Source organism: Poecilia latipinna, unplaced genomic scaffold (genome assembly GCF_001443285.1).
Source record: "Poecilia latipinna isolate Pla-1442-1.1 unplaced genomic scaffold, P_latipinna-1.0 Scaffold4080, whole genome shotgun sequence".
Taxonomy (NCBI): domain Eukaryota; kingdom Metazoa; phylum Chordata; class Actinopteri; order Cyprinodontiformes; family Poeciliidae; genus Poecilia; species Poecilia latipinna.
This window is the reverse complement of record NW_015116696.1, coordinates 17311-30917: the sequence shown is the minus strand read 5'-3', so window position 1 is coordinate 30917 and position 13607 is coordinate 17311. Positions and strand designations below refer to the sequence as shown.

General features: G+C 37.9%; 2 protein-coding genes across 2 annotated transcripts; one reads left to right on the top strand and one right to left on the bottom strand.

Annotated features, from left to right (window-relative positions):
* Positions 1–5829: 5829 nt before the first annotated feature.
* LOC106942157 (protein kinase C epsilon type-like) lies at positions 5830–6791 on the bottom strand. Its single transcript, XM_015025365.1, has 2 exons — positions 6414–6791; positions 5830–6251 (listed from the first exon to the last, which is right to left on the bottom strand). Exons 1-2 carry the CDS (start codon positions 6555–6557, stop codon positions 6108–6110), a joined length of 288 nt encoding a protein of 95 aa, XP_014880851.1. The 5' UTR covers positions 6558–6791; the 3' UTR covers positions 5830–6107.
* Positions 6792–11113: 4322 nt separating this feature from the next.
* On the top strand, positions 11114–13601 carry LOC106942155 (myocyte-specific enhancer factor 2C-like). The gene is made up of 2 exons (XM_015025364.1): positions 11114–11310; positions 13012–13601. The coding sequence occupies exons 1-2, from the start codon at positions 11257–11259 to the stop codon at positions 13288–13290; spliced, it is 333 nt and encodes a 110-aa protein (XP_014880850.1). The 5' UTR covers positions 11114–11256; the 3' UTR covers positions 13291–13601.
* Positions 13602–13607: the final 6 nt, after the last annotated feature.

Below are 13607 nucleotides of genomic sequence, written 5' to 3'. Positions count from 1 at the left end.
CCGCAAACTGTCCGCAAACGGTCCGCAAACTGTACCCATTTGTAGACGCAGCACTTATCTATTGCTTTGGACCAAGCTTCACGCATTGATATTTAACTATTAAGAATATGATGTAATAACGACAAAGCTTCATACAAACATGGTGTTTTAATACAGTGGATCTCTGTATTCAGCTGTTATGGGGCGGCTGCAGGCATTTGCCTTTTACATTTCTCCAGATTCCAGTTTTGAAAATGGAATAAACTTTATTCCTTCCTCTAAATGCTCTGGGAAAAACGTGCTTTGTGCATGTTCCCCCACAATTTTTAACCATTTTTTCTGATTATTTTTCACCAAATCTGTATCACTGCAGCGCATTTAATAGCCAGCAATCAATAAAGACCGCTTCGCATGATGGACCCGACAGCTTTGTCCTCCGGGTAAGGGGCACTTATTTCGGGGCAAATTACAACAAACCCAATGCCATCGTGTCAACTGAACAAGTGTGCATGCCTGACATTCAAAGTGCAAAACAGAGATGACGAAACACCCCTGGCCGGATTCATTTGGATTCACCTCCAAAATGAATCCGGCGCCGCTGGGTCAGAGATAAGCCGAACTAATCAGGCCAGAGCAGCATTCTGCCTCAGCCCCGGCTGTTAAGCTATTACAAGCCAGTCCAACTACATTTTTCAGAAACAAAGAATGAGATAAACTACTTCTGACGGTTGTTCTGATTAACAAGATAACTGAAGCTGCAAGATAATACCTGTCTATAACTGTTTTCCAGTAATAGCCTAATATAAGTATCAATACAATCAATAAAGAACAGAGATGTTTCATTCAGACATCATATTTAATTCCTTTCAAAAATTTAAATACACCTTCATATCCTTTGAAAATACAGTACATCTTTCACAACCAAAGCGCAACCAATAAAATAAAAAAATAAGCATAAACTCACAAGACAGGCATGAAAACAACAAAAATAACACCACAGGTTTGATTACAGAATGCACTGACAAATACGGGAACCACAAAAAAACTAAATGTATGCAAACAGAAACAATCTGTATAGAAGAGTGATTTTAGCACTTAGTTCAGTTTTCACTACTTGTTACTGATGTGAAAAAAAAATCAGTGAACGTTAAGCTCAAGGATGTTTTAGTTGGAAACGGCAAATGGCAATTGAGGACTTCTGGGACACAGTGTTCTTTTCTGGGGGGCGTAGTGGGACAAACAACTTGACATTTAAAGATTTTCAACTAAACAAAGCTGCAGACGGAGACATAAAAAGAGGAGGAAGAGAGGAAGCTGAAAATGATGAAAAAGAAATGATGAAAAGAAACCTGACTAACTGTTCTGTCTACTTGGCTTTCTGTGGATTTCAGAGTTTAAAATTGGAATCAAACATTTGCTCCACATTCCACCACTACAGTGAGATTCATGTTTACTGCTACATGTATGTTGCTAGTACGTAGTTACAGCATGCCAAGTTTCCCAAACTGTAATATTATGTTCACATGTTGACATAAATGCAGTTTTTTAGAGTTCGAGTGACAGGAAATCCATCAAGCAAGCCCAGTGTTGGAACACTAAAATTACACAGTGAGACTCCATATCCTGCTTCTTCAAATAATTCTATTATTTTTCACAAGCATAATTTAAAAATACATTATATTTTTTACATTGTAAATTGTTGCACTATTCTCTCTAAAATGGCCTGTTTTAACCCCTGTCACTTTAAAGGTTGCCGTTTTCTGATTGGTCAGCTGTGGATCCAGTAACCAAATTTGCTACTAAATTACATCATCTCAATGTGTTTTCACAGTGACTTCATAAGCTTTTTATAAGTGATCTGTTTTACTGGACTTTGCAAAAGTGATTATCATTTTTCACATTTATTTATTTCATCTACAACATTACATTCAAAGTCATTTATTGGTATTTTATGAGATCGGTTAATGGAGTGTTGCATCTAATTCATTTAGAGTAAAGCCGAAGCTCAAGGTCTTCACACCAGAGGGTAATAATAGTTTAAGACTAACACTCCACATTCAACTTAACACACCATCACCAGTATGAAACATGGTGGTGGCAGTATCATGGTGTCATCCTGAGGAGAAAGGTTTACCTTCCAGCAGAAGAACGACCTGAATCATACAGCCAAAACTCCACTGGGTTAGTTCAAATTAAAGCAGGTTTTGTGCTTTGAAAGGCCCAGTCAAAGTCCAGAGCTAAATCTAGTTGGGAAGTTGTAGGAAAATCTAAACAGTGGCTTGTAGACACTCTTCATCCAGTTTGAACATGAGCCATTTCCAAAGAGGAAGGGGGCCTAAATTTCGGTTTGTCAGTGTGCAGAGTAGCTAAGAAACCCCACCCATAAAGCAACTTCTTGTTGGTTCCTCCAACCGTTGACCCGATCCAACCTGCAACATTTCCACTAGGTATGGATGACATAAAATCACCAACAAAGTACAATAAAGTTTGTGGTTTTACAGAAAGCAATGAAATAAAGTAAGCACAGTAAAGGTAGTGCTTTCCACAGACCAGTGATTCTCCTTTATTCTGGTCTTTCTATGACTATAAAGCTTCTTCTCCACAGCCGAGGCTTTAACCGGTTCTTCTCGTCAGCCCGACCAGATTCATCTCCATTTAAAGATTCTGTTTTTTCCGTTTTTTAAAAACCACCTTATTTGTAGTACAAAGCAGATCTAGCCAAGCGATTTGATTGGAAGCAGATTGAATTTCTTGATTTTCTTGATGGATTTAAGTCAACAACATCTCAACCACCGTCTTCAAATTATGATGAGACCATAATATTCATAATTTCACGGTCAAACCTTCAGATCCAAACCTTTTCATCAGTTGTGTTGGAAGAGCCCATTCACCGTCAACTGCTCAGGGCAATGAACAAATTAACCAAAAGATGTCAGAGAATCTGGCCTCCCATGGGTACAAGCACAAAATAAAATATCAGCAATAGAGACACACCCGACTGGGCCAGAACGGAACAAGATATTAACCGCAGAGAGTGAGACTTTTCATTGGAGAAGAAGCTCAACACACCAGAGTGAAGCCAAGCCGGCCCACATTGTTCCCCCCAAACCTTTCTACCTCTCTGCTCAAACCTGGAATTTCAATCTAAGCAAATGTCTATCTAAAAACTTCTAGGGAAGAGTTTGGATGTTACGCACTAGAGGTGTTGCTTCTGTAGCACTCTCTTTTGGATCAATTTAGATCCACGGTAATCAGTCACACAATGTTAAATGTGAGTGAACTGCAATATTTTCATGCTTAAATTCTAGCAGTAGTGGCGGTCCCAATCGTCCAAAGATCCAGTTCCAAGAGAGGGTAGGAACTGCTGGAGAAAACATGATGTATGCAAAAAACTTGGACATTGAAATATGTGGAGTCTTCCTCACTCATCTGCTCGACTGAGAACTGAAAGTGAATCTGTGTCAGGGATTAAAGGAAGGCCTGGGAGTGACAGACAGACAGACAGAGTACATTTACCTAAAGGAAACAAGTATCTCATTGAGTATTGCACATGGAGTTTTCTCAGACCTTTTCTGACCTGCAACATAAAGTAAAGCCTCTGAACTTCAGAGGTGGGAGTGATGAGTCTCTGAAGATGGGAGTGTCACCGAAATTTATCACACAAACTCTACAGACAGCGATGACAACATAAAGATGCTTTAAATAAAACTTAAAGACAACATGACAACAGCTCTCTGCATATTGTAAACAGACAATGCAGAGCAAATACATTCAGTTTCACGCATTCTTCAGTCACATGAACCCGCCTGGACTCTGAGTACAGACTGCTGAGGAACGATACAATACTTCCAATATGTCCAATACATCCAACACATCAACCGATCGCAGCCGCCGCTCAAACAAAAGGTGTTACGGAAACAAATGGTGACCATCAAGCTGCTGACCTGATGCCTGGATGACCAACACACTTAGCAAATATTCTTTTGGTTTTCTGGCTTAACAACCTGGTGAGGTGAAGAATCCAGAGACATTTCATAAAGTTGGTTCCTCAATATTTTACATCTACGCCGAGGGTACAGCAAATCAGAGTCAATGAACATGTATGCTGCTCCCTGATTGTCTGTTTTGCTAATGATAGTCAGTAGCATGTTAAGTAGCACAGGGCATGGGTATTTCAGCTTCCCACACTGCATTTTCTTTTGATTATTTTAGATTTTTGTGGAAAAAAAATCCATATATAGGCGAATTTTCCGTGAATATGTGGAGTGGCATTCACTGTATTTTAAAATGTTGTTTGACTCTTCACCTCACCATCACCTTCACAAGCAAGGTGACTTTTTTTTTCTTTGGTACGAGCATGTCCATGTGACAATGCAGGAATCGTTTTTCAATGAATAAAGCCAGATTTTTATATAAAGGAATGTGATAATTATCGTAAACCACCTTCAATGTGTAAACGCTGTAGAATCAATGGTGTGGAAATACTTAAATTTTATTCTTTCAAAGGACAACCTGACAGTTTCAAATCCTGGTTAGAGACATGTAGGAATGTATAAAGAGTCTTTCTTATGGTACGAATATGCCTCAAGGTTTATTTGCGATGTCACACAGACCAGATTGTTTCTATTTTTAATATAACTAGATGTCTGAGTCAGTGCAATGCAGAACCAGTCAAACTTTTTCCATATTTTCTTAGCTGAAAACCACAAACTTGAATTTAAGTAGATTTTGTTTTGTAAGAAACTAACACATGATAGTGCATAAAACTTGGAAATGAGTGGCATCTATTTGCATTCAGACCTCTTTAGTTTGATATTTATGTCTTAGAATGGTCCAGTCAAAGTCCAAACCTAAATTTAATTGAGAAAATATGGCATGTTTTGATGTCTTCCACACAAAGACTCTGGGTTTCCTTTAGGACAAATAATGGGTTTGAACTGATTATTTATCAAAACATGGAAATCCATATTTTATTTATCTTCCACTTTACAGTTATGCACTACTATGTGGTTCTATTATGTGAAAAAGGAGAAACTTTTTCACATAAAAATGTCAAAGTTTATGGTTGTAATCTGAAAAAACTTGAAAAAGTCCAAGTGGTAACTCTTCAGTGCATCATAACTGGATTCAGGTAAACGTGTTGAAGACAGTCTGAGAGTGGAGGAGTCTGACAATTCTAATCATTATTATTTACAGAAAATAAAAGTTGATAAACTTTTTTTTCTACCTAGTTTTAAACCAAACAGGCCATGAAGGTTTGCTTTCCCATTTGAGTTGCAGTGGCTCCCTAACTAACATCATTGTCTGAAAGGGCTTAACTCGGCAACGGACGCTCCCAGTGTCATGCTACGTCGGGCTCAGTTAGCAAGAAACTAATGTACCATTTAGTAAGAGCTGGAACATCAGTTTCCTACGATGGTGCATTGTAGAAAAAACAAAAATTGTAAGGTTGGGACAAAAACATAATGAAATTTCCTACCAAAAATTCAGAAATATTTTGAAATTTCTGAGTTTGAAAAGTCAAAAATGTTAGATTTTTGACTCTAAGAAATTTTTAAAACTCAGAAATGTCCAAGTTTTTTCTAGAAAATTTCTGAGATTAATCTAATAATTTCTGAGTTTATTGGTGGACAGTTAAAATTTTTTTTTCTATATATGATGGCCCTAATACGCCTGCTTTCTCTCCATTCTTTGCTTCAAATAAAGCATTGCTAAGCTAAAATTAAAGCTTAGCAATGCAAATGTTGAAGACTTGGTGCCTCTTCCTAACATTTCCTTTCTTGCTTTGATTAAAAGTAAGACATCAACTTCTCTGCCTTTCCTCGCTTCATTTTTCAGGGAGTAAAGATCTTTTTTTTTTGCTTTAAATGTAATTATTCATTCATGTCTTTGCCATTCAGACACGTTCAAGAGAAAAAAAACAAAACATTCTTTACAGATACAGGACACGTCACATCGTGTGAAGGAATGAGCATCTCTTTGGAGATGCATGCACACACCTGCCTCATGCTGCTGAAGCATACAGTTATAGTTCGTATGAATGGACAAACAAAAACACAGGATCCATAATGAAGACACAATGGTCTAGTATAATTCCTGGGGTATTTGGGATCCAACATGTCGGCAATCTAAGATGTTTCATCTCCGAAGTACGAGAATCCTTTGAATTCATCTTGGTTGATCTGCTTGATGATGCTGTCATCCACGGGCGTCAGGACAGGTTCTTCACGTGTAAAATCCTGGTCAAAGTTATTGACGTCCCTTTTGGTTTTCTGTAAGAAACAGAACATCAGATAAGGTCCTGCTTGGTCAGATTTCAGCCTTTGTACTTGTGGGACTCCTGCAGCCGTGTCAGCGGTTTTTAACCAAGTTAGAAAACAAACAAGAACTTTCTTTGGAAAGGATTAGCACACAATCTCCCAGACTGAACTCACAATACGAGGTTTAAACGGCGGCTTGATCTTCCTCTGGTCCAGCAGCATCCAGTCAATTTCTCTGAAGAACGGATGGAGCTTGATGGCATCCTCACAACCTTGTGCTGCCACACAGCCCAGACGCTTGTTTGGACTCTTCGTCATGAACTGTCAAACACAAGGAGACAGAGGATCATTAGTTTAAAGGAGCAGCGTGGAAGGTTTAGTAACATCTTGTGGCATCAGCACAAACTGCAATGTATGTAGAAACTAGAAAATTCCTGAAGAAATTTAACTGGGGCCTGCCGGTTTTTAATAAAGTGTTCTGATGCTAAATATTAGCATTAATGCTAAAGAAAGCTGCAATGTAGACAATTACCTAAGGAGAGTCAGAAGCATGTTGACTAAGCTGTACTTGTACCATTCAGTATGTTGCATAAACTAAAATTAGCCAAAAATGCTAATAATAGCATGAATGCTATCAGTAGCATGTGGAGTATCACTAGCATGTTGTCTGTCATTGACTTACTCCATTCAGTATACGAAACATTGCTAATAAGTAAGAAAAGCGTTCTGATGCTCAACATTAGCATCAATGCTAAGCTGAGCTAAATTGTAGTCAAAAACCTGTGGAGAGTCAGAAACATGTTCACTAAGCTTTACTTGCACCATTCATTATGTTAAAATTAATGCAAAAGCTAAAATTAGCCAAAATGCTAATGTTAGCATGATTGCTATCACTAGCATGTTGTCTGTCATTCACTTAGTCCATTCAGTATACTAAACATGGCTAACAAGTACAAAAATTAGCTAAAAGCTTATTTTAGGTAAAATGCTAATGCTAATGTACTGGCTTGCGCAAGCCAGTTCCATAACCTGAGAGAAAATGCTAATAAAGGATAATATAATAACTAACTCGAGGGAAAAAGATAATAAAAGCTATTATTGCACTGCCTATGGCCTATGGTGGTGCACTTACCTGAGAGGATTATTGAGGCTTTTATTTTGAAATTTTCATTAAGCTTCATTTGAAATTGCAACACTAATCCTGGGTGTAACAGTGGTTTGGTTAAACCAGTTATCTAATGCCCAAAAGAGCAATTACATGATGTAAAAAGTTTTCAAGGCTTTTGTTTTGACATTTTCAGTAAACTTCATTTGAAATGGCCACAATAATCCCATGTGTAATAGTGATTGGGTTAAATCAGTTATATAATGCTCAAAACACAAGTAGTTCTGAATACCAGCTAAGTCCTACTCTGTAGTAACAGACAGTTCTGCCATGTTGTAGTTCTTACATGCTGCGCAGGCCTCTCTTTTAACTGAGTCTTTGCCATAGATAAAACTAGTTATGGCATGTTTCTAGTCCTAAGCAGCTCCTCTGCTCTGCTCTGTGTTCTGTTGCTACGGTAATTAATCCCCTGCCAACTGCAGCTGTGAGTGACAGACAGTTCCGCCATGTTGCGTTCTGACATTCTGCTCAACTGAGTGTTCAGGCATAGTTAGAAACTACAATGATGGCGTGTTTGTAGTCCTAAGGAGTTCCTCTGTAATCCTAAACGGCTCCTCTGCTCTGTGTTCTGTTGCTAATTGGGGCCTGCCCATAGCATTACATAGGGAAGAGCAGCAAGGCAGTCACTGCACCTAGTGTCACTGCCATTACATGGCAGTCACTAGGTGCCTGCCATGTAATACATGGCAGGCACCTATTGTTCTACACCTAATAGAACATTTCTTTATTTCTTTATTTTTATTCCGTCATCGTTAATGCGGCTCGTACTGCTGCGTGCAATAATATTAGCCTTTTTTATGTTTGTTTTCCTCAGGATAGTGAACATTAGCACAAATATTTGCATTTCACTGCCCTTGACTAGTGCATTAGCATTAGCCTTTTACCTAAAATAACCTATTTGTTAATTTTCTTACTTATTTGCCATGTTTAGTATACTGAATGGAGTAAGTCAATGACAGACAATATGCTAGTGATGCTCCACATGCTACTGATAGCCTTCACGCTAACATTAGCATTTTGGGTAATTTTAGCTTATGCACTGATTTTAACATAATGAATAGTACAGGCACAGCTTAGTCCACATGCTTCTGCCTCTCCACAGGTTATTAACTACAATTTAGCCAAGCTTAGCATTGATGCTTATTTTTAGCATCAGAACGCTGGGTCCAAACCGACGGGCACACTTTGGCAAGCCCCGGTGAAGTTTCTTCAGGAATTTTCTAGTACTNTTTTTATTTTGCTAAAAGGAAATAAACCACAAGAGCAGCTAGTAAGGGGATTGTTAAATATAATTTAGAAATGGCTTCTTTATTGAGTCCAAGCATCACACTCTCATAATAAAGTACCTGTAGAAGTGAAAATCATCACATCTTTAGACATTTTTAGAAAATTGTTTAAATCGGGGCTTTTAAACAAACGTAATGGATTCATGCTTTAAATGAACGTGTTTGAACTAGTAATTGTTTTGTGTTTCTTTGTTGATGTGATATGTTTATTTTTATCATTGGGGCCTTCCCATAGCATTACATTTAAGGATTGTTTATCATTACTGAAACCAACTGCCGCTCCGCTAGAGTGAGAAAAAAAGTGGATTTCTGACCCCAAAATAATTTTTGAATTGCCGCCACGCCTACAGGTATCGCTCTATCGGTATCAAAGTCAGTCATGACATTGATACGCATGCCTGCTCCCGTAAAATGTTTTTGAAATTTCCCTAGGGCGTACTTTTTTCTTTCAAGGTGCTTTAGAGCAAAGTCATGGGACAGGATAATCTGACGCTCTCATCAAGTCTTTTCCATACATTTCTTTTACATTTAAATTTCAATTGCATGTAAATTTGAAATTTACATGCAATTTTTACATTGCATGTAAAAATCATGCAATTGCATGATTTTTACATCATGCAATTGCTCTATTGGTCATTATATAACTGGTGTTACCAAACCACTGTTACACACTGGATTAGTGTGGCCATTTAAAATGACTCTTACTAAAAATTTCAAAATAAAAGCCTTGACCATTTTTACATCAAGCAATTGGTCTTTTGGGATTAACATGACTGTTTTAACCAAACTACTGTTACACATTGAATTAGTGTGGTCATTTAAAATGAAGCTTACTGGAATATTCCTCCCACGTTAGTGCACCGCCCCAGGCGGTGCAATAATATTAGCCTTTTTATGTTTGATTTCCTCAGGATAGTGAACACAAATTCATTAACATTAGCACAAATATTAGCATTTCACTGTCCTTGACTAGTGCATTAGCATTAGCCTTTTACCTAAAATAACATATTTGTTAATTTTCTTACTTATTTGCCATGTTTAGTATACTGAATGGAGTAAGTCAATAACAGACAACATGCTAGTGATGCTCCACATGCTACTGATAGCCTTCATGCTAACATTAGCATTTTTGCTAATTTTAGCTTATGCATTGATTTTAACATAATGAATGGTACAAGTACAGCTTAGTCAACATGCATCTGCCTCTCCACAGGTTATTGACTACAATTTAGCCAAGCTTAGCATTAATGCTTATTTTTAGCATCAGAACGCTGGGTCCAAACCGACGGGCACGCTTTGGCAGGCCCCGGTGAAATTTCTTCAGGAATTTTCTAATTTCCAACTAATATTAACCTATTCTTATAACATTTGTAAATGATGTGTATGGTTTTTTTGTTTTTGTTTTTGTTTTTTACTGACTGTTTTATGTACTCATGTTGATTAATATTCAATAATAATAATAGAGATTGTGAAAACAAACAGGTATTTTGAGCTCAGCTGAGGTGCTCAGTGGTTTGGAAGAAATTTCTGCCTTCTTGTTTTGCTTTTCAAAAGCTGCAGATGCAATGGTGCAGCTTACAGCAGATCTGAACTCCACAATCTGTGATTTGCATTCTGACATGGCCGCCTGTTTGACTTCCTCCTGAGCACAGAGAACCCCCGTGAGGAAGCTGGTGATGGGCGTGTCTTGGGGGAGGCTTCTGGGGGGGATACAGATACAGTGACATGCAGACAGACGGCATGCTGCCTGTCTGTGCATGCACAGCAGTTTAATTTAGTACATACAGAACCCATTTTTATAATTAGGTGCAAAGTCCAAACATGTCTGTCTGACGTTTGGACTATAAAAATCACTTTATTGTCTGTTGTGTGTTGGTATCTTCTTTTTAAACTCTTGTTTAATGCCTAAAGCTTTCACACATGGACAATAAACCAATAACAAAATATATTGCAGTAAACATGTGATCAATATTAATATGTAATTAATCTGATAGAATATTCAATATTCAACATATGGAATATTCACTGAACTCTGATCCAGAACCGCACAGCATTCTGGGGCATGTAGGCAGAGGGAAGGCTTTAGCTGCTCAAGGTCTCAAAGTGAGCTAAGCTAGGTTGGTGGCATCAACTAACTCACTCACTCTTTGGTTACCTAGCAACAAGCTGATGAGCAACATGCAGTCACTGGTTTTGGAGTACTTCAGATATTTAAAACAGGAAACTAATCAATAATTGATATATCCAGCTATCCACATCACCTGATATGAAACACTTATATCCTAATGAGTTTTCCAGCCATGTCATCCAGCAACTTTCATATATTTTTGGAATTTGATCATAAAAACATACTGTTTTTCATTACCATTTGATTTCGTCTCGTTGAAATCTGAATTGTTTTAGTATGAAACTGACCGTGTCTTTATGGATGTTTCTCTGCAGGTTCCAGCCAGCAGTTTGAGACTTAGAAGAAAAAACATTTGAGGAGCTGGAAGTGGATTACAGGAGGCATAAGAAGCAACTATTGTGAAAGAAAAGAAGAAGCATAAGTGGGAAAATCGCAACGATGGGGAGGAAAAAGATTCAGATTGCACGAATAATGGATGAGAGGAACAGACATGTAAGCAACAAACAACTTTCAGTCAAAATCAGTCTCCAAGTTTCAGAGTTAGAACTACAATTCCAGTCTGAGTGCAGACTGGATGTCTCAGTGTTTTTACTAGAAGCTGAGAACTGAAATAACGTCACGTTTATATGATTGTGTTTAATCTCAGTTCAGTTCTTATTATCCAAAAGTCAATTTACAGATTTCACCAACTGATGAAAGTAATGCTTTAAAGTTGAAACAAAGTAACATCCCAGCGTCCACAGACTCACTGTCATGTGATGTTCACAAGCACTCACTGCGTAGGAGTCTGATTGTGATGCACCAGCTGGCTCATTGCAACATGACTTCTGAGTAATGAGGCCGTGTTGTCTATAGGACTTTGCATGAGTTCATTTTTACACACAAGTGAACATGCAGCAGAGCACGCACACACATGCGCACATGCACACACAGGTCCTGTTTGAGGGAACATTTCTTCTCTTCCTGTTTTGACAGGAAGTGCAAGCACATGTGCTTCCTGATCTACAACAGGCAGGATCTACCCTCAAGGTTCTTCCCTGGACTGTTGATGGGGCATCCAGCACAGTGCGCATAGCGCTGCAGCAGCTTGCAGTTGGACTATTTTTAAAAAGAATAGTAATAAAAAAAAACTCACCAGCCTGTTTAGGGCTGTTGCTAATTATTTTAGTAATTGAGTAATCTACTGATTGTTCTGACAATTAGTCAAGTAATTGCATGAAAAAAAATTATTAAAAACAATATTCATAAATAATGTCATGACAGCATTATTAATATTGGATATCAATATCTGCCCAAATTTTCATATCAGTGCAGCCCTACCCATTAGTTTTCTGTAGCTTAGAAAATTAACATTCAATTTCAAGAGCTCACTTTTTAAATCAACCTGGAGAAAATTACACAAAATCTAAAATTATATTCAATTTAATACAATAAAAATAATAAAGCAGGAGGACACTTTTAAAAAATGTGTGCAGACTGCTCTGGTTTTCAGCTTACATTTTCATCCTGAATCAGTCTAATAGATGAACTCTCATTTTGCAACAAAAGTTACAGCTTTTGTGTCCATGTGATCTTTGGCAGCTTCTTCACACAGCAACATACGTCAGCTCTGTAGATGGCACGGTGCGCTCTGCCACTCCTGAGTTGCCACTTGGGATGATGGGAAATATATTTTCTGGATTGTGCATAAAGCTACACTGTTTAATGTGGTATTTATTATGACAAAGTGGAACTCCCCCAAATTTGGACAGCTAACTGAAAACAGCACACCTTGCAGATCACAGTAAACCTCTGCAGTCAATACAGTCTCTCTTTCATTGTAAAAGTGCAAAAACCTTTAGGGACTACCCAGTGACTGTGCAAAAATAATATGTCATGACTTGACCTGCTCAACTAACTGACTTGTAAAAAGGGGAAACTAAGAACCTATTTTAACCTCTAATCATAATGATGCAAAATCAGAGGCAACAACTCCAAGCAATGCAGAGTAAAATTATTCCTCGTCTGCATTTAAAACAAACCAAGTAAACCAAAGATCATTTGCTTTACCTTCCTCACTGAAGTGTCAGACTAACTGTACTGTTGTAAAAAAAAAAAAAAAAAAAGAAAAAGGGAAAAAAGCCAAGTGGCTACTTTTATCAAAAATGTAACTCTCATGTATAAAACTGGTCCTCATTTTCCTCTTGCCCTTAGGTGACATTTACAAAGCGCAAGTTTGGCCTGATGAAGAAAGCCTACGAGCTGAGCGTGCTGTGTGACTGTGAGATCGCTCTCATCATCTTTAACAGCACCAACAAGCTGTTCCAGTACGCCAGCACCGACATGGACAAGGTTCTGCTCAAATACACCGAGTACAACGAGCCGCATGAGAGTAGGACCAACTCGGACATTGTGGATGTAAGGAAACGATACACACACACACACACATACACTGATAATGTGGAATGGAGATGGTTAGAAAAGATCTTTTAACATCTGATGGAATATTATCTACTGAGCTTTATGTGTCTTTAAAGCACAAACTGTAAGGTTTAGGATTAGGATTTCAACAGTTTCTTTTGTTGTTGTATTTATGATGATGATAAAAAAAATACACTCTCCCATTTGCCAAGTGATCAAGTTTGTAATGTAGGAGGTGCATGTTTTAATTTTTGTTTTGAAGCTTTTACAGCCTGTGCCCTCACAGGCTTTTCTGCTCAGAGCAAGTACAATTTATTCTTGGTCCAACATTTAATTATTTTTTCCCATGATCCTTGAGATGTTTTTAAAAAAAAAAGAACTATGCTCTT